At 37.0% G+C, this 19944-nt stretch overlaps 1 protein-coding gene across 1 annotated transcript in view; it reads left to right on the top strand.

The window, feature by feature from the left end:
- Positions 1-19944, top strand: part of IL1RAPL1 (interleukin 1 receptor accessory protein like 1) — a 1531345-nt gene that overhangs the window by 534243 nt on the left and 977158 nt on the right. The window contains exons 5-6 of the mRNA XM_058185954.1: positions 8315-8501; positions 10459-10612. Of these exons, the coding sequence (XP_058041937.1) occupies positions 8315-8501; positions 10459-10612 (341 nt within the window). The remainder of the gene's footprint in view (positions 1-8314; positions 8502-10458; positions 10613-19944) is intronic.

Here is a 19944-nt window from a genome sequence, read left to right as displayed (position 1 = left end):
GATCCCCTTCTGCCAGGAGTCTTAGGTGGTTTAGTAGCCATTTCAATTTTTAAAAGTCACAAAATTTAAGTTTAAAAACTTCTCTTTCCCCCTTTAAGTATAGGAGAGCTCAATTTGTTACAACCCACAAGTAACGTTTCTTAGCTTCTTAGTTACACAGCCTGCTCACTTTCACTTCACTTCACTTTCACTTCCTCTCAGATGCCATTTTAAGCAGTCAGTTAAAGCAAGGAGAAAAAAGTTTTTCTTTTTAAAAGGGGTAGAAGTCAGAAAATCAAAAATACTTGCAATCCAATAGTTGTTCACTCGTGCTTGTTCCATCTGCATGTAGAAATCCACACAAAAAATCGATTGGGCAGAGATGGACACTTTCTTCTTTTCCTGCTTTTGCAGGAGCGCGCTGAAGATCGGAGCTTGGCAGGATTTCAGTGGGATGCAACCCTCCGGGGCTCTGCATAACAAAACAAAGCCGCTGGGGAGATATACCACTCCCCCACCACTCTATCCTCTTCCTTTCTCCCAGGGAGAGAAATTGAAGCCGGCGAACAGCTGTTCTTCGCTGTTTTGCCGGCTTTTACGATATTCAGTGCGGAGTGCCTTAATTAGGCACTCAGCGAAGAAGGTGGCGCCACCGGAAGTCCTTGTTGTAACTTTGAATGGTCACTAAATTAACTGTTGTAAGTTGAGGACTACTTGTCATAAACACCAGAAGCTTACCCCAATGTAAGTAGAAGAGATACCATGATTTTTATCTGACATGAATCATATAATCTGTATATCTAGCACTAAATTATATTCATCCTACAACATTGAATACACCCAAAAAGAATGAACACTGGGTTTCATAGAAATAAGTACATTTCAGTATTTTATTCCCTCCTGCTTAGCCAATTCCCATTATACATATAATAAAAGATTTCCTCTGATAGTGAAAAATGACAGTAATACCACACATACAGGAATAGTAACTGTGTTGATTCTCAGTTTATATACTTTGCCCTAAATAGTTTGATCCTCCAACATTTATTTTTCTACAACAAATCAAAAGAGATCACTACAGTTTATGGTAGGATTCCACAGAACATATTCAGATAGGAAATAAATAAATAAACAATTGAAGATTGTTACAAAGAGAAAGATTTTCATGATTTCAGTGTGGTTTGACATTGCCTAAAAGGAGGAACAGGGAGGGCTATTATCTCCAGATATTGTTGATTAGCACAAATGCTACTGTATCATTTTCTTTATAAGCATATCCTTATCCCCTAAAATCAAAATCTACTGATCCTTCTTTATTTACATTTTCTGTTTATTTCATAAATAGCAAATATTGTATTGTCTTTCTCAGTGGACGAAACATATAAATTACAAACTAGCTCAACAGATCATATATGAGAGACTATACATGCACTTTGTGTGTATTCATGCTTAGAAACATCCAAACAGATTAGATGCTGGTACAGAAAAAGAATCATACATTATCTTAATCCACCCAGGCAAAACAAAACAAATCTGAAACAAATACTTCCCATTTTCATTTTTATTCATAAGATTTCAGCACCATGTAACTGAGAGAAGCAAGACACACTTTTCCAGATTCTCTGTGAACATAATGAAACTGCATAAGTAGGAGAAAATGGACAGTTAGAACATAAAAACATGGAAGTTTTGACTATGTTCTCATTTATATTACCATAAAGTGCTGTATACTTAAGCCACTTGGGCGGAATGGTTGAAAGTTGAAATGGTTGAAAGAGGTACAGGAATATAATAAATGAATAGGTGGCATTTTTATATGGCTGCAGTTTACATTGGCTGTTATTAAGCAAGTCTCTCTGTTATTAAGTGAATCACTCTGAGAATGAGATGGGTGGTAGCTAAATTTAAATAAATAAAATAAACGTTATAGGGAATATTTCTTTTAAGTGTATTTAGTGTATTTCTCTTACTAGATGATCGGACTGTTTTATTACCTTGCTAAAAGTTTGCTCTACTGAATGTCTTACATGCTTTATGGAAGAGGGGGGAGGTTTTCACTGTTTCCAGCGTAGGCTGACATTGCATGTGTGGGAGAGGGGAAAAGCTTTTTTAAAATAGATGTTTGAATTGTTTTGGCGCATGAATGTAACGACAGCTGCTGACTCCACATTCCATCCAGAAGATTGACAGAGGGAGAATATTGGAAGTGAAACTACATGTGGCTGAGGAGGGAGAAGTCATTGGACTATTACTGTATTGACCTCTAGTAGGGGGAGGGTTCAGGAGAGAATATGACTCTGTGGTTTTGATTTACTTCCAGTTCCAGCTTTGCTTTTGCATCCAGACTTGTATGATATAAATTACCAATTTCTTCAACATGATGGAGTTGGGTTTTTATTTTCTCAAACACTGATCTGCGGCAGGCTGACATTAAGCTGGAATTCACCCAAAATCAGTCATCCTGGATCACAGCCGAGGGGACTGAAAACTTTCCCCCCCCCCTTAACGATGTCGGAGCACGAATGCGAACCTGATGAGGAGCAGCTGGCAGACATCTCATCCCAGGACTATCACAGAGGAGTTGCTAAGGAATCTTTTCTGGGGAGAAAGCCAACCTCAGAAGATGAGCTGGAGGAGACAGGAGCAGCCTTGGCAGCCACATCGGGCCCTCCCAAATACTCAGGAATTTCTGCAGAGTGGCTGGAGAAACTGCAAATAGAGGAAAGACGGGAGAAGGCCAAACTGGATTTTAAAACCTTTCCAGACCCGGGGGAACTACAATCCGGAGTTACTAGACGTAAGCAAAAAAAGAAACTCTCTGCTTGGCAACAGGAGCAGCAAATTAAGGATCAATTACAAATTCGTCAGACTGTATCGTGAGGCTAGAGAGCGACAGAGAGATCGTGAAAGGTATGAAGACCCCACCCAAAAGCCCTGGGGGGAGAGGGAAGATGTGGAAACAGAAATTTCGATGGCCACCGGGGGAGCAGCATACAGCAGAGAGATTCAGGAGGAACGAGAGCTTGAGCTGCGTTCTCCAGGGGATGGAGATCTGGGTAGGGGTCAGGGGATCCCCACTGCACAAATGTTACCTCGCAGAAGGGAAAAAACTAAAATTCCCCCAATTCCCAGGAAGTTTGATGGAGACCCTAAGGAATTAGGCTTATTCCAGGCTATGGTGGACAGCCACATGCAAGAATGGGGTGAAGATTATTTGTCAGAAGCCTCTAAAGTGAGAAGCGTGACTCAAGTCTTGAGTGGTAGGGCGGCTTCCTGGTACGTGACCTTGTACCAAGAGGATTCCCCTCTCCTGAGGAACTACCACCATTTTATGGCAGCCCTGAGAATGAGATTTGAGGATCCCTTGGCAGAGCAAAAGGCCAAGATTCGCATGAGGTCCATCAGACAAGGGAGGAGACCAGTGACTGACTACAACCAAGAGTTCAGCGATCTGGTACCTCTCATGAGAGGGTGGTCGGAAGTGGCTCTTTTGGACTTATACAAAGACGGCCTAAACGGAGATCTATATAAATTGTGTAGAGCCCGAGCATCCCCTACTACCCTGCATGGCTGGTACACCCTGGCAGCAGAAATGGAGATAGACCTAGCCAAGGACCGCCTGCGAAGTGATCGTAGTTGGAGGCAAACCCCAACTCAGTTCCAGAGGGAACCGACCAAAGATTCTGTTGCAGTGGAGAGTGGGAAGAAGAAACCCACGGGCTGTTTCAGATGTGGAAAAGAAAGCCACCGAGCCGCTGATTGTCGTGCGAAGCTGCCACCAAAGGCGACCCCTAGTGGCAAAAAACCAACGGCGCAGGTGGAACCAAAATCGCGAGAGGTCGCAAAGAGGGGAGCGGATGACGCCAAGAACGCTCCTCCTATCGAGGAGGAATTTGGGACTCCTACCGGTTCAGATGACAGCGAGCCATCTTCGAAATCGGACGAGGATCTCCTGGTGAGTTGGAAAGGGGGGCCCCTTACCATTCCAGTACAACTGCACGTCCCATCCTCAGGAATGCAAGGGGAAATGCTAGCCCTCTTAGACTCTGGTTGTACCCGATGTATCTTAAGCCCCGAGGTGGTGGAGAAAATGGAACTAAGACTAAAAACATTGAGCAGGCCCATAGCCTTCTGCCAGCTAGATGGATCGGTAGCGGGGGGAGGCCCAGCCCACTTTGTGACAGAACCCATAGAGATGACCATAGAAGACCATAAAGAAATCATAAACTTCATAATGGCCCCAGGGAGGGACCAGCCTCTCGTACTGGGTCTCTCGTGGCTCCGAAAATGGAACCCGAAAATAAACTGGAGAACAGGGGTGTTGCGACTCCACACAAAGGCACAAAAGAAGGAGAAGATAAGTTTAAAACCCCCTGATCCCGATTGCCCTGAGAAACTGGGGGCGATGGTTGAACGGCTAGAGGGGGAGGAAAAAATTCCTAAAGAGTACTGGGACCTACGGGAAGTTTTTAGTGAAAAGGCATCTGACGTGCTGCCTTCCCATAGGCCCACAGACTGTGCAATAGACATTCTACCAGGGGTGAAACTCCCAAAACCAAAATCTTACCCCATGACCCAGAAAGAACTGGGGGAATTACGGAACTTTATAGATAAAAATTTAGAACGAGGATTCATTCAACCGGCTAGGCCTCGGGTTGCAGCCCCAGTCATGTTCCGGGAAAAGAAAGATGGCACCTTCCGCTTGATAGTTGACTATAGAAACTTGAACTGTGTGTGCGTGGAAAATGTATACCCCATGCCTCTTATGAAAGACATGCTCGCCCACTTGGCCAAAGGAAAGTTCATTACTAAACTGGACTTATGAGAAGCGTATTACAGAGTACGCATAAAAGAAGGGGATGAATGGAAAACGGCGTTCAATTGTCCCCTTGGTTGCTTTCAATTCCGAGTCTTACCATTTGGGTTCCAAGGGGCCCCAGCAGTTTTCATGCAGCTAATAAATGAAGTTCTCCATGAACATTTGTTTAAAGGGGTTCTTGTTTATCTTGATGACATACTTATCTACACTGAAACCATGGAGGAGCATGTGAAGCTAGTAAGAGCAGTACTTAAAAAATTACTGGCCGCTGAACTTTATGCAAAATTGTCAAAATGTGAATTCCATCAATCAAAAATCGACTATCTGGGATACCGTATTTCCTCTGATGGATTGGAGATGGACCCTGCCAAAGTCCAAGCAGTACTAGAGTGGGCACCTCCTCGCACCCGCAAACAGTTACAGAGCTTTCTGGGTTTTGCTAATTTTTATCGTCAGTTCATTCCCTCATTTGCTGACATTGCCCTGCCAATCACCAATCTCCTCAAAACAAGAGGAAATATTAAACCCAAACCATCCTTACCACTGGAGTGGTCAATGGAGTGTCAGGCTGCTTTTGAGAAGTTGAAGCGATTGTTTGCTGCCGAGCCAGTTCTCAAGCACCCTGACATGGAATCCCCATTCGTGGTTCAAGCAGATGCTAGCGATGTAGCAGTCGGAGCAGTTTTACTCCAACACAATGCTAAAGGTGAGCTACAACCATGTGCTTACACATCTCGTAAACTCACTGAAACAGAGCAGAGATGGGCCATCTGGGAAAAAGAGGCTTTTGCAGTGCACTGGGCTTTCCAAACATGGAGACAATTCTTGGAGGGGGCCAAACACCCTTTTGAAGTATGGACTGATCATAAAAACTTAGAAGCCCTAAAAACTCCCAGAAAGCTATCACCAAAACAAGCTCGATGGGCCCAATACTTTAACCATTTTAATTTTTCCTTGCAATACATTCCTGGGGGAAAGAACTTCCTCATGGATGCCCTTTCCCGTTTACCTCAGTACAACAGTACTCGCAAGGAAATAGCATGACCTATACTCCCAGTGCAACAGTTAGCAGCCCCGGCAATTACTCGTACCCAAGCACATACCGATCCAACGTTACCAGAAGATCTCACCAATTTGCTCAAGGAATCCTTAAACAAGGATGACTGGTTCTTAGCCCATTTGCACGAGTGCACTCTTCGCGATGGACTAGCTTGGGTAGGAGCAAAGTTGTACGTCCCTGCATCTTTGAGGGGGGTCATACTTCTACATTGTCATGATGCTAAAATGGCTGGCCATTTTGGATTCATCAAAACCTTACACCTCCTGAAAAGACAGTTTTGGTGGCCAGGTCTTAAGAAGGACATTGAATCCTATATAGCGAGCTGCCCTGTTTGTGCATCAGCTAAAAGACCACCAGGGAAGCCTCTTGGTTTGCTGCAAACAGTAGCCCGACCAGAAACCCCATGAAAAGAAATATCCATGGATTTCATACTGGAATTACCTGAAAGTGGTGGCAATACAGTAATCTGGGTGGTTACTGACCTGTTCTCCAAACAAGCGCACTTCATCCCATGTTCCAAAATTCCTTCTTCAAAAACTTTGGCAAAACTGTTTGTCCAACACATCTACAGACTCCATGGAGTTCCTAAACGGATAATCTCAGACCGGGGGGTGCAATTCACTTCTAAGTTTTGGAAAGAGTTTTTGCGGCTGATAGGCTCCACCCAAGGATTAAGCTCCGCCCATCATCCTCAAACTAATGGCGGCTGTGAACGCTCGAACTTAGTACTAGAACAATACCTATGATGTTACATTAATTATCAACAAGATAATTGGGCAGACTTACTACCATTTGCGGAAGTAGCTTACAATAATTCTGTTCATAGCAGCACTGGATTCACCCCATTTAAAATTGCTTCAGGTCAAGAATTTATCTCCATTCCCGAACTCCCTGAACAAAAACCATTGATTCCATCATTGGCTGAATGGATAGAGCAATTGCAAAGTATATGGCAAATTACATGAAAAGCGATTGACGATGCTCATTGCACACACAAAAAACAAGCAGATAAAAAGAGAGCTCCTGAGAAAAAATTCCAAGTAGGAGATAAAGTTTTCTTGTCTACTAAATATTTACAAACGACTCAGAAATCGAAAAAACTTGGACCCAAATATGTGGGACCATTCCCCATCGTGAAAATCATTAATCCGGTAACGGTCCAACTAGAACTACCCAAATCTCTCAGAAGAATTCATCCAGTTTTCCACGTTAGCTTGCTCAAACCTGAACACACATCCCGTCTAGAGCTAATCCTACTAAGACCCCTGTACCTATCCTCATAAACAGGGAAGAACATTTTGAAATTAAGGAAATTCTAGACTCTAGAAAATATAGAAATAAAATCCAATATTTGGTAGCTTGGAAATACTTTCCTCTATCACAAGCTGAATGGGTTAACAAAGAAGATATTCGGGCCCCTAAAAAACTAGCACTATTTTATAACAAATATCCTGATAAACCCTAACTTTTCTTTTTCTTTTCAGGACTAATGTCCTTTTTTCGAAGGAGGGCCGATTGTCAGCCTCCGCTTTAATTTAGTGTATTTCTCTTACTAGATGATCGGACTGTTTTATTACCTTGCTAAAAGTTTGCTCTACTGAATGTCTTACATGCTTTATGGAAGAGGGGGGAGGTTTTCATTGTTTCCAGTGTAGGCTGACATTGCATGTGTGGGAGAGGGGAAAAGCTTTTTTAAAATAGATGTTTGAATTGTTTTGGCGCATGAATGTAACGGCAGCTGCTGACTCCACATTCCATCCAGAAGATTGACAGAGGGAGAATATCGGAAGTGAAACTACATGTGGCTGAGGAGGGAGAAGTCATTGGACTATTACTGTATTGACCTCTAGTAGGGGGAGGGTTCAGGAGAGAATATGACTCTGTGGTTTTGATTTACTTCCAGTTCCAGCTTTGTTTTTGCTGCATCCAGACTTGTGTGATATAAATTACCAATTTCTTCAACATGATGGAGTTGAGTTTTTATTTTCTCAAACACTGATCTGCGGCAGGCTGACATTATTGCTTCATTCAAAAAAATAATATAACGAATAGATGAATTAACTTTCTTGTTTATGGTGCAAAGGTTTAGGAATGTGGAAGGCTTAAAATATATTGATATAAACTGATTAGTTCACTGGAAAGAGTTTGTTTTGGTAGTTTTTGATCATCATAGGAACATTAATACTGATTAGTAAATAACTGGCTTTATTACTTTATTCTTTCTATGCAGGAACTTGTCTTGCTATAATTAGAATTAAGGAAATTTTGAAGTGTAATTCTTTTTGCAAAGTAAATGAAATGTACTAATTCTTCTAAATTAAATAAGAATTTAAAATTGGATTCCCACCCCCATTTTACTGAATTGATGAATTATGCTTGAAAACACATTACGGCATTTAGGGAAATGAATGCTGTTTTTAACCATTTTTTCTTATTTGTATTTTGTTCCATGGCAGAAACTCAACCTATTGTATGAAGGTATCCATTTCACTGACAGTGGGTGAAAATGACACTGGTCTGTGCTATAATTCAAGGATGAAATATTTAGAAAAAGCTGAACTTAGCAAAAGCAAGGAAATTTCATGCCCCGACATACAGGATTTTTTAATATCATATAGAGAGCCAGAAATCTTATGGTATAAGGTAAGAAATGTTAAAAATCTTGAACAAAATATTACATGTCTTCTTTTGCTCCATTTCTAGTATCTGAATTTTACTTGTACATAGAATACACAGCTTCATAAGATTTTGAAAAGTGTAATTAGAAAAAGGTTAACTGAAAAATGGGGAAAAAACAGAAGCAATGTGATATTTGACAGAAAAATTTCTAAATGCAGTAGGTCATTTTTGGGTTACTGAAAATGAAATGTCTCTATTTATATTTTCAATTGTATACATAGCTAATGCATTCTTTATATATTATAAAATATGTTAACATTAAGTTATTCAGCAATTAGATAATAGACACATTCATAATACACAGGAGATAGTTTTTTAAAACTAAGGTATATAGTTCTAACAAGACGTTTCTGTGCATAAATGAAAAAAATTAAAAGATGAATAAAATAAATCATACTTTAGGTTTTATAAGTGAGGCTGCAAGGATGGACACATTGTGATTTTTTATTTTAATAACTAATGTCTCAGGCCCTGGTTCCTGTAGATGGTATTTAATACTGTACTGTTGCACACCCACAACATGCCTGACCCATAAATGAATGTGTCACCCTCTTTAAATATATACTTTTATCCAGTTGCCATACCCAACAAAAGCTATTTTCTATGGAACAGGAAACAATTGCATCATTTTAAACAAATAAATTTGCCTCATTTTCTTAATAAAAATAAAACAAAATCCCCAAAGAAAATTCTTTCTATTAGGGTTAGGGCTAGGGCTAGGTCAGATCATGAGAAAACCTTAGAAGCAGATATGAACCACAGCAGCACAAGAAGGGACACTAATAAAGTATCTTGCAAACAAGTACAATACCATTTGAACTAGTGACTCGGCCATGAAAACATGAAAACCATGGGTACTTAAGCAATTCAAGAACAATGTAGCAGCCAATAACTAACTATATTATGAATGACTGTAGTATAGATTATGCTTCCTGCATTTCCTCTTCCTAACCTTCTATGGTCCTTCTTTCCCAATCATTAGTTTATATATTCCCTTTTTTAATACTTCACGCTTCAGATCAAGTAGACAGTAGTATGCAAGCAATAGGGTGGCTGGATAGTACTGCCTCTTGTCACAGAATGTCTTAATTATTTATGAAACATGTCTTACCCATGAAAAAGAGGCCAGCTTTTTTTCCTATAATTGTTCTCCACATGCCAATTTTTTTCCCATTTTTTATTGATGAGATATTTGTGTTCATTTTATTGTTATTGATGGTTCATAATATATAACAGTTTATTTCTCGGACCTGTTACATTTTTTTCTCCACACTAAAGCATTCCTGGCTGTTCCATTAATCCTATTATGGGGTTTAGGAGAAGCCCTCATTTGATATCTTTCTCTTGCATTTATGGCAACATAATAAGAAGCCAGAGAGCATGAAACCTCTACAGAAATGTTTGTGTAATAAAAGACAAAGGATTTGTGTGCATCCATATCACCTCATTCCATCCATGAGAAATTTTCTACTCAAAAATACTTGAAAATATCCTTGTGTTTCACAGAATTAAGGATTTACCAGTAGGAGAAAGAGTGTTTTCTCCATAAGGATATGTGAAGCAGTTATTTATTTCCATGAAGCATTGAAATAGAAAAACTGAAATAAATCACAATTTATGAACTGTCCAGTGTTATAAGAATATGATTCCAGGGGAGAAAATTGAGAATTGGTGAAAAAGAAAACGAAAGATGAATAAGTCCTTATGTGGTTGGGTATATTTTTCTTCTAAATGTGTTTGAGAAAAAGGTTTTAAATATGATCTAAAATAGTTTCCTGTCAAGCAATGCAATGAACTTTGTACTGATTTTAAGAATTTTTTTAAAAAAACTTTTAAGATTACAGGTTTTGAATCAAACTGATGTGTCAAATAAAAATACAAGGGCTATACTTACTAAAATACTGTAATTATCCTTGTACAGGAATGCCAAATAACAACCTGGAGACCAAGTGTTTTGTTCAAAAAGGACACTCTTGTTATCCAGGAGGTTACAGAAGATGACATTGGAAATTACACTTGTGAATTAAAGCATGGACTCTTTTCTGTCAGAAGGACCACAGAATTAACTGTTACAGGTAATTAGAGGTTTTAAGTATATATTTTTGTTTTAGAGTATATATTTTTGTTTTAGAACATAGCCTCTTTTCTTTTTATTGGTGTTTTAGCAATTCATAAAGGTGTCTGGTTTTTTTAAACTAATTTTTTGTACTAAACAGTTACTGCAAGAATTTCGAACAGGTTAATCTTAAACCTGTTTTGAAGAGTTGTTGGTAACTTTAAACTGTAGTAAAGAGAGTTTTGAAGTTTTGAAGGACAACATAGCTATATGATAGAACAACCTTTTGGCATGATTCAAGTGCATAACTGTTCACTACAACTATGCATTTGACTGGTTGTGTTCTTGTAGATGTTTCATTAGCCAAACCAGGTAACATCATCAATGCGTGTTACCTAGTTTGCATAAGTTTGCATAAGAAAAGTCGGAAGATCGGAACCTCTCATTTCAAACCAGAAATACATAGGTATTTATAGGGTTGTATTTTCCTTTATTGGAACTATTGTAGTGTGTGATGAAATAATTTTGTCTTTATTGAATTGCTTTCCAATACTTGTGTGAAGATGAAAGAGAATCTTTATTTTAGTTCTGTTATCCTGTGAATAAGCTACTTTAATTATTGAAAAAGTATTACTTACACAGTTATTGTTGTTAATATCAACCCCACCCATATTTTAACTTTTACTTCTATTTATTTCAGGGAAACAGTGAGGATACAAATATATGTACAGCTAATTTATTATATGACATTTCTGATTGTTACTTTCAATTTATTTTTAAATGATTAAGGGTTTAAGAACTAAAGTACATATAGTTTGTTATATAGAAAAGGGCTAATAAATCATGACCATGGACAGGCAAAAAAGAGGAAAATACAAAAGAAACCTTTCTCAATCCTGGTAATTTAATATTTGTATTAAGGTCAGATTTAAAAGTGTAGAATTGCTTCACTTTATGATCTATACACTTAGAATATAAAATCATAATTCTGGAAGGGACCATGGAAGCCTTTTAGACCAATTTCCTGTCCAAGGCAGGAGTCCCTACACCACCCTGGACAAATGGTTATCCAATCTTTTTTAGAAAATCTCCAGGGATAGAGCACCCACAATTTCAGAAGGCAACACACACACACACACACACACACACACACACACACACACACTTAGATTTGTCCTACCTCCAGATGGAGAATTTGTTGTGGATTTTTTTTGATAAAGGACAGTTCATAAATTGTGATTTATTTCTTGTACAGCTGTGAGAGTTTTTCAAATGACTTTTGCTTAGTCTAAATTCTATAAATGCACAATAACGTGTCTCACCACCAGCAGTTGATCCCAGCAGCTGTTCAGTCACTTGCAGCTTTTCAGATTCTTTGCTCTTGCCCTGCTAGTTGGTTCCTTCCTTTTGTCCATCACAAAAACTTTAGTGACATAGGCTGAACTTTCCTGATACCTTTTAAGTTTTCTGCTTTCTTCTCTAATCTTTAAATTGCTGCTTAGGAGACTTCACATTTTTCTCTTTCCTTTATGAAAAGTCTTCTCTCATTTGTTTCAGTCACTGATGCCAATAACCTTGTTGAAAGTTGAAGTGTTCTGTGAAGTGTTCATTCCCAAGAGTAGACAATTGACCTGAACAATAATTAGTGAAGCAGCTTTTGGAACTGTAATAGAGATCAGGTTTCTTTACAAGAAACACCTCACAAGGAAGATAAAAAATGACACATGTTTTAGGAGGAGAATCAAACAGCATGCACCCTGTGCCTGTATACTTGGAAAGAAAAGCAGAAGGCAGTGGCCTCAGATTGTCTTAGATAGAGATAGAACTGTAGACAAGGAGGGTATACAGAATAATCCCTAGCTGTCTCTGTATAACCTATTTTTATTTTTGTGATCATTATGTTATGAAGTGCTAAAGACTCAGTCCATTAGCTCTGAATTTCCAAGAACAATATGATCTTCCCCGATCAGTTTTGGGTGATAGTTTTGGGATATTTAATGCAGAAATAATTAAGAATTTAGTTAAGCAATTTAATATGTTATAAGTAGAAAATGATTTTAAAGTTCTTACAAGTTAAATCCAACTTTATCAAACTGTGATTTATTGTTTCAAGATATCACATTTTATTTTTCCTCTTTACTGGTATGATCATTGTTTCTTGAGTGAGAATGCCCTTTACACTAATAATGTAATTTATTAACAACCAAGACAATCTTAGACAACCTGAACATGCTTTCAATATATTCAAGATATATTGACAGTACATTGCTACAGACAACTAATAATATATCATCAGGAAGATAAATCCAGAAAAAAAGTAATGAAATTTCCATTTGCAACAGCTATTTTTTTAATGAATCTGTTGTCCTAGGAAAGAAATAATAGAAACACATAAATTCCTCTCAACTCAGTACAAGAAAAGTACCAGAAAGCATTTAATACAGTGAATGTCAACATAAATTCATCACTATCTGATTCAATATAAAGGTGCTCTGAACTGAATTAGTATCAATATCATTTTCTTGGAAAGTGGAGAAAATACCACTCCAGTCAGGAGAAGTTCTGCAAGATTCCACTATATAAAGTCAAATGAGAGATGCTCAGTTTAATAGTTAAAGAGACCCATATGGTATAGTCTCCTGATCTACTGTCAGAGTTTGTTGCAGCAATCACATCCAGAAAGCACACACAGGTAACTGATTCAGCGGGATTCATTAATTTCTCTTTATATATATAAGCTTTTGACTCAGTAGTACACAATAAACTTCTCCTAAAACTAAAATCCTATGGCATTTCAGGACCCCTTCACAAATGGATATCTGCTTTTCTGTCTAACAGACAACAAGTGGTCAAAATTGGCAATGCTCTATCAAATCCTGTTCCTGTCAAGAGTGGCATTCCTCAAGGCAGCGTCCTTGGACCAACACTCTTCATACTATACATTAATGATCTTTGTGACCATATCGCAAGTAATTGTGTTCTCTTTGCTGACACTGTCAAACTATTTAACACCACAGACAATACATCTATCATTCAAAAAGACCTTGATCATCTAACCGCTTGGTCTAAAACTTTGCAACTCCAAATCTCAACCAGCAAATGCTCAGTCTTACATATTGGAAAAAATAACCCAAACACTAAGTACATACTTGATGGACATTACCTTACAGATGACCCCCATCCTGTTAAAGACCTTGGAGTTTTCATGTCAAATGATCTAAGTGCCAAAGCCCACTGTAACTACATAGCAAAAAAGGTTCTAAGAGTTGTAAACCTAATCTTGCGTAGCTTCTTTTCCAAAAACACTACACTACAAACCAGAGCATATAAAACATTTGCTAGACCAATTCTAGAATACAGGTCACCTGTTTGGAACCCTCACCACATCTCTGACATCAATACAATTGAACGTGTCCAGAAATATTTTACAAGAAGAGTTCTCCATTCCTCTGAAAACAACAAAATACCTTATCCCACCAGACTTGAAATCCTAGGCTTAGAAAACTTGGAACTCCGTCGCCTTCGACAAGACCTAAGTTTAACTCATAGAATCATCTATTGTAATGTCCTTCCTGTTAAAGACTACTTCAGCTTTAATTGCAATAATACAAGAGCAACCAATAGATTTAAATTTAATGTTAACCGCTTTAATCTAGATTGCAGTAAATATGACTTCTGTAACAGAATCATCAGTGCTTGGAATACTTTACCTGACTCTGTGGTCTCTTCCCATAATCCTAAAAGCTTTAACCAAAAACTTTCTACTATTGACTTCCGGTGGTTTCGTTTTCCCCGAGGAGGACGCCTGGAATGGCGTCCCGAACTGAGATTCTGTAAAAGTTGGTGAAACAGCGGGAGAACGGCTGTTAGCCAGCTTCAAAGCTTTTCTCTGGGTGAAAGAGAATAGCGAAGAGTGGCTGGATAGCAGAAGATTGCCCCAGGGGCTCTGCTTTCTTATGCAGAGTCTCGGAGGGCTGCCTGCATAACCCAGCCCCACTCCAGACTCGGCTCGATCCTGTTAATTAAGCAGGACAAGAGGAAAACGCTCACCTCTGCTCAATTGATTCCGTTTTGAATAACTTAAAGCAGACAGGGCAAATACAAGTGATCGATTACTGGGGAAGCAAGAAGAGAGCTGACTTCTACTCCTTTTTAAAAGGGGAAAACTTTTTCTCACTTGAACTTAGTGAAGGAAGAAATGGCGTCTGAGAGGAAGTGGATTGGAGGCTGCTTGTGAGAGAAAGTGAAGTTCGTCTTTGTGGATTTTAGCTGAATAGAAGCTTTCCAGAGGAGGCAAGGTGAAAGTTTTTATTTTACAACTTTAATTGGAGACTTTTTGAGACTTTGAGATTTTATAATTCTAATTAGAGACTTTACTTAAATTAAAATGGCTTCTAAGCCACCAAAAGTTCCCATGACGAGAAGGGGGTCTGAAACTAATTTAGAAGATATATTAAAGGAACAGAATAGAGTTTCTGAAGAGCGATTTAAAGAAATTATGAATAATATTCATGGTGTGAAGGATCAACTTAGGGAAGAAATTAAAGAGACTAATAAAAAAATTAGAGAAGATTTATTGATGGTTTTTCAAGGTTTGGCAAAAAATTTGGAAGTAATGGAGGATAAAGTGGAAGTAATTAGTCAAGCAAATCAGTATTTGGATAATAAAGTTGAGAGCTTCAAAATAAAGTGGATAAAATGAGGATCATGTGGTGGTATTGCAATATAGAGCGTTGGAGAAGGCTTTGAGAATCTTCAAGACCGGAAGGAAGAAGATCTTAAAAAAGTTATATCAGAAGCCTTAGCTGAAATGTTAGGCATGGACCCTCGAGAAGTTGATTTTCAAATTGATAAGGCATATAGGGTTAATTCTTGGGTAGCGAGGCAGAAAAAGCTCCCAAGAGATATTGTAATTTATTTTTTAACTTCTACAATAAGAAATCAGATTTTGCAAGCTACATACCAAAAGAAATTGCAAATAGCAGAACAGGAGGTGTTGGTTTTGAAAGAGATCCCTGCTAAAATGTTAAAGGATAGAAGGGATTTTAGGTTTTTTACACAAGAGCTTAAGAAGCATCAGATTCAATATAGATGGGAGGTTCCAATTGGTTTAACAGTATTTTTTCAAGGCAGGAGATATCGAATTGATACTGAATTGAAAGCAAAAGATTTTCTTTTTAATGTATTGAAAGTGGATGTAGAAACAGTGGATAAAAGTCTTTAAGAGAAACAGAGTGGGGAAGCTGAAACTGCACCTGTGATATCAGTACCTCAAGAACAATCTCAAGAACAAAGAGTGACAAGGGGAGCTATTAGGCGTAAGGAGATGGAGGAACGACTTCAAAGACAGGAACGGATTCTACTACTGAAGCTGTGGAGGAGCCAAGTCAAGAGTGAGGGTCTTCAGCTAATTGCTCAGAAGCTTCAAGAGGCCAGAGATGGCAAATAAATTTTGACATGGAATGTTAATGGTTTAAATTCAGCACAGAAAAGAAGAAAAATATTCCATTATTTGAAACAATTTAAAATGATGTGATATGTTTGCAAGAGACACATATAAAATTATCAGATCAGAAATATTTGATTAATTCAAATTAGGTAAACATTTTGTTTCTTCTGCTCGAATAAGAAAATGGTATAGTTATATATTTGAAGAAAAATATATCAAGTAAATTAATTGAAACGGATATTCAAGGAAGATATATTGCTATTGAATTGATTTTAGAAGGAAAAGACACTTGTGATTGGCATATATGCACCTAATCAACAACAAGAAAAATTTTATAAACTGTTACATGAAAAATTGACTTTTGGGACTATAAAACATTTATTATATTAGGGGATTGGAATGGTGTAATGGACACTAGAAGAGATAAAAGAACTCTTTCTAAGAAAATTCCTATGCATGCAAAATTGCCTAAATCTTTTTGATTTGATGGAAGATTTTGAGTTGAAAGATATATGGAGAAGGCAGAATTTTGATGATAGAGATTATACTTATTTTTCGGACAGGCATCAATCTTTTTCACGTATTGATTTTATATTAATTACCAATGACTTGCTTTCTAGGGTTAGGAAAACAAAGATATTTCCAAGGTGTTTAACTGATCATAGTCCGTATGGATGGAGTTGCAATATGAAGGTGGAAGAAGATCATGGAGAATAAATGAAAATTTGTTTAGATATGAGGATAATGTAAATCAATGTAAAAACAAATGAAAGAATTTTGATTATAATTTGGGAAAGGGAACTCGATAGAAATGGTGTGGGACGCGAGCAAGGCCTTTATGAGAGGAAATTTGATATATATTAATAGTAGACAGAGGAGAAAACTACAAAAACAGCGAGGGATTTAGAAGAGGAAATTCAGAGGAAACAACAATTATTGGTATATAATCCACATGATTTAAAAACTACTGAAGCGATAAAGATATTACAGAGTCAATTTAATATGTTAATGGCAGATCAGGTGGCAACCAATATACAATATGCTAAACATAATACTTTTTGTAATGCCAATAAATCAGGGAGGTGGTTGGCTTATATGTTAAGGAAAAGACAGAAAGCACGTACTATTGAAGGAATTGAATACAAGGGTAAAGTGCGATTTCAACAGGATAAAATTAAAAAAGCTTTCTTGGAATATTATACAAATTTATATGCCAGAGATACAATATTGAATATGGATATTGATAAATATTTGAAAGAATATAAGGTTAAAGGTTTAACTAATGAACAAAGGGAAGAGTTGAATCGGCCTATAACTTCTGAGGAAATTATTTTGGTAATAAAGCAATTAAAAATAGGGAAATCCCCAGGCACAGATGGACTTACAGCAATATATTATAAAAAGTTACAGGATGAGATAGTTGGTCCACTTATGGAGTTATTTAATCAGATATTGATGGGAGGAGGAGTACCACCATCATGGAGGACTACTTTTATTTCATTGATACCAAAAGAGGATCAGGATTGTACTAAGCCTGGGAATTATAGACCGATTTCACTCTTGAATAATGATTATAAGATTTTGCAAAAATAATGGCAAATAGGTTAATGGAAATTGTACAACAAAGGATTCACACTGACCAGTCTGGTTTCATAAAAGGGAGACAAATGAGGAATAATGTTAGGCAGATAGTGAATTTATTGGAATATTTGGAAAAGAAAATCAGATTCCGGCAGCGTTTATATTCTTGGATGCAGAGAAAGCTTTTGATCGTTTGCATTGGGAATTTTTATTTAAATTAACAGACAAAATGCAATTTGGAAATGGTTTTACACGAATACTTAGGGCAATTTATGGAGAGCAAACAGCTCAGATAATAATTAATGGTAGTTTGACAGATAGTTTTAAAATTGCGAAAGGAACAAGGCAGGGGTGTCCTTTATCACCTTTATTGTTTATTTTATCTTTGGAACCTTTATTGGATAAGATAAGAGAGTTAAGGGAGATAGAGGGTATTAGAATTAGAAGATATGAATATAAAGTTAGAGCATTTGCAGATGATTTGGTTGTTATGTTGACTCAGCCTATAAATTCGAGTGTATATTTGTTGGAAGTAATTAATCAATATGGAAGGGTCTCAGGGTTTAAAGTGAATCAAAATAAAACAAAAGTGTTAACCAAAAATATGATTAAGAACCAGAAAGAAAAACTAGAGGAAATAACAGGATTTGAAATTGTAAAAAAGGTTAAATATTTAGGAGTCTTTCTTACTTCATCAAATGGAAAATTGTATAAGAATAATTATGATGTGTTATGGAAAAAAATTCAGAAGGAAATGAATACTTGGAAAAATTACAATTATCTTTGTTAGGAGAATAGCAGCTATAAAATGAATGTTTTGCCTAAATTCTTGTTCTTGTTTCAGATGATACCAATAATTAAGAAAGATAAAAATTTGGATGAATGGCAGATTGGAATTAATAAATTTATATGGGAAGGAAAAAGCGAGAGTTAAAATGAAAATAATGCAAGATACACGGGAAAGAGGAGGATTAAAAATGCCTAATTTAAAACTGTATTATGAAGCAGTTGTTCTGTCGGTAATAAGTGATTGGTTTAATTTGAGGGAGGAAAGGATGTTGAATATAGAAGGTTATGATTTATTATATGGTTGGCATGCATATTTATTGTATGATAAGAAAGTAGATAAAGCTTTTAAGAATCATGTGTTGAGAATTTCTCTTCATGTGTCTGGAAAAATATTATTATAAGTTAAATTATAAAATTCCTATATGGGTATGTCCTCACGCAGTAGAGAATATAAATATAGAACAGGAACAAGAAATGATTACTTATAAAGATCTTTTATACAATGAGAGGGAAATTTACAACTAAAATCTTTGGATACATTAAAAGAAGAAGGAGGAATTATACTTGGTTTCAATATGGACAGTTAAAGGCTAGATGGAAAGAAGATCAGAAAATTGGTATCATTCAAAATGAAGAAAATCTGCTTAAACAAATTAGAAATCAAACTCAGGGGCATATAAAGAGATTGTATACTGTGTTGATAGAAATAGATTCTGAAAGAGATTTAATAAAGGATTGTATGATAAAATGGGCACAGAATATTCAAGAACCAATAATGTTGGAAACATGGGAAAAATTTGTTAGAAATGTTAAATTTACGCAAGCGCAGAATTTAAGGGAAAAATTTTTATAAGATGTTTTATAGATGGCATTTAGATCCTAAGAAATTATCATGTATGTATCCAGATATGCAAGCAAATGTTGGAGATGTAATTGTGATGATGCTACATATTTTCATGTATGGTGGACTTGTAAGAAAATTAAGTCTTTCTGGATAAGAATCTGGTGGATTATGCAGAATGTTCTGAAGAAGAAGATAAAGTTTCTACCGCAATTTTTCCTTTTGGGAATAACAACGGACTGTACAGTGATTGAGACTAAGTTAATTCTGAACTTAATAACAGCAGCACGACTGTTGATTGGACAATATTGGAAGAAAAAAGAATTACCCACAATAGAAGAATGGATATTGAAAGTTTCCAATTTGGCTGAGATGGCTAAAATCTCAGCCTTCCTGAAAGACAGTACTCAAGAAAAATATTTAAATGAATGGAAGAACTGGATTGATTATATTCAAAATAGATATCGGATTAAGAAATTTCGGATTGCTTTTGAATGAAGGATCTTATTTTTGATTTTAATGGAAGAAGTCAGGTTATGTGAGAGAGAAAGATTATAATTGTGTTAGATTTTAAAAAGTTTAATGTATGACTGTTTTGTTTAAGGAACTATACCTTGTGTTTGCTCCGGGAAGTCTGGGGGGGGGAGGGGGGTTTAGGAGGGAGGGGGGGAGGGGGAAAATTTAATTGTTG

Source organism: Ahaetulla prasina, chromosome 5, assembly GCF_028640845.1.
Source record: "Ahaetulla prasina isolate Xishuangbanna chromosome 5, ASM2864084v1, whole genome shotgun sequence".
NCBI lineage: Eukaryota > Metazoa > Chordata > Lepidosauria > Squamata > Colubridae > Ahaetulla > Ahaetulla prasina.
This window is presented reverse-complemented; position numbering and strand designations above follow the sequence as displayed.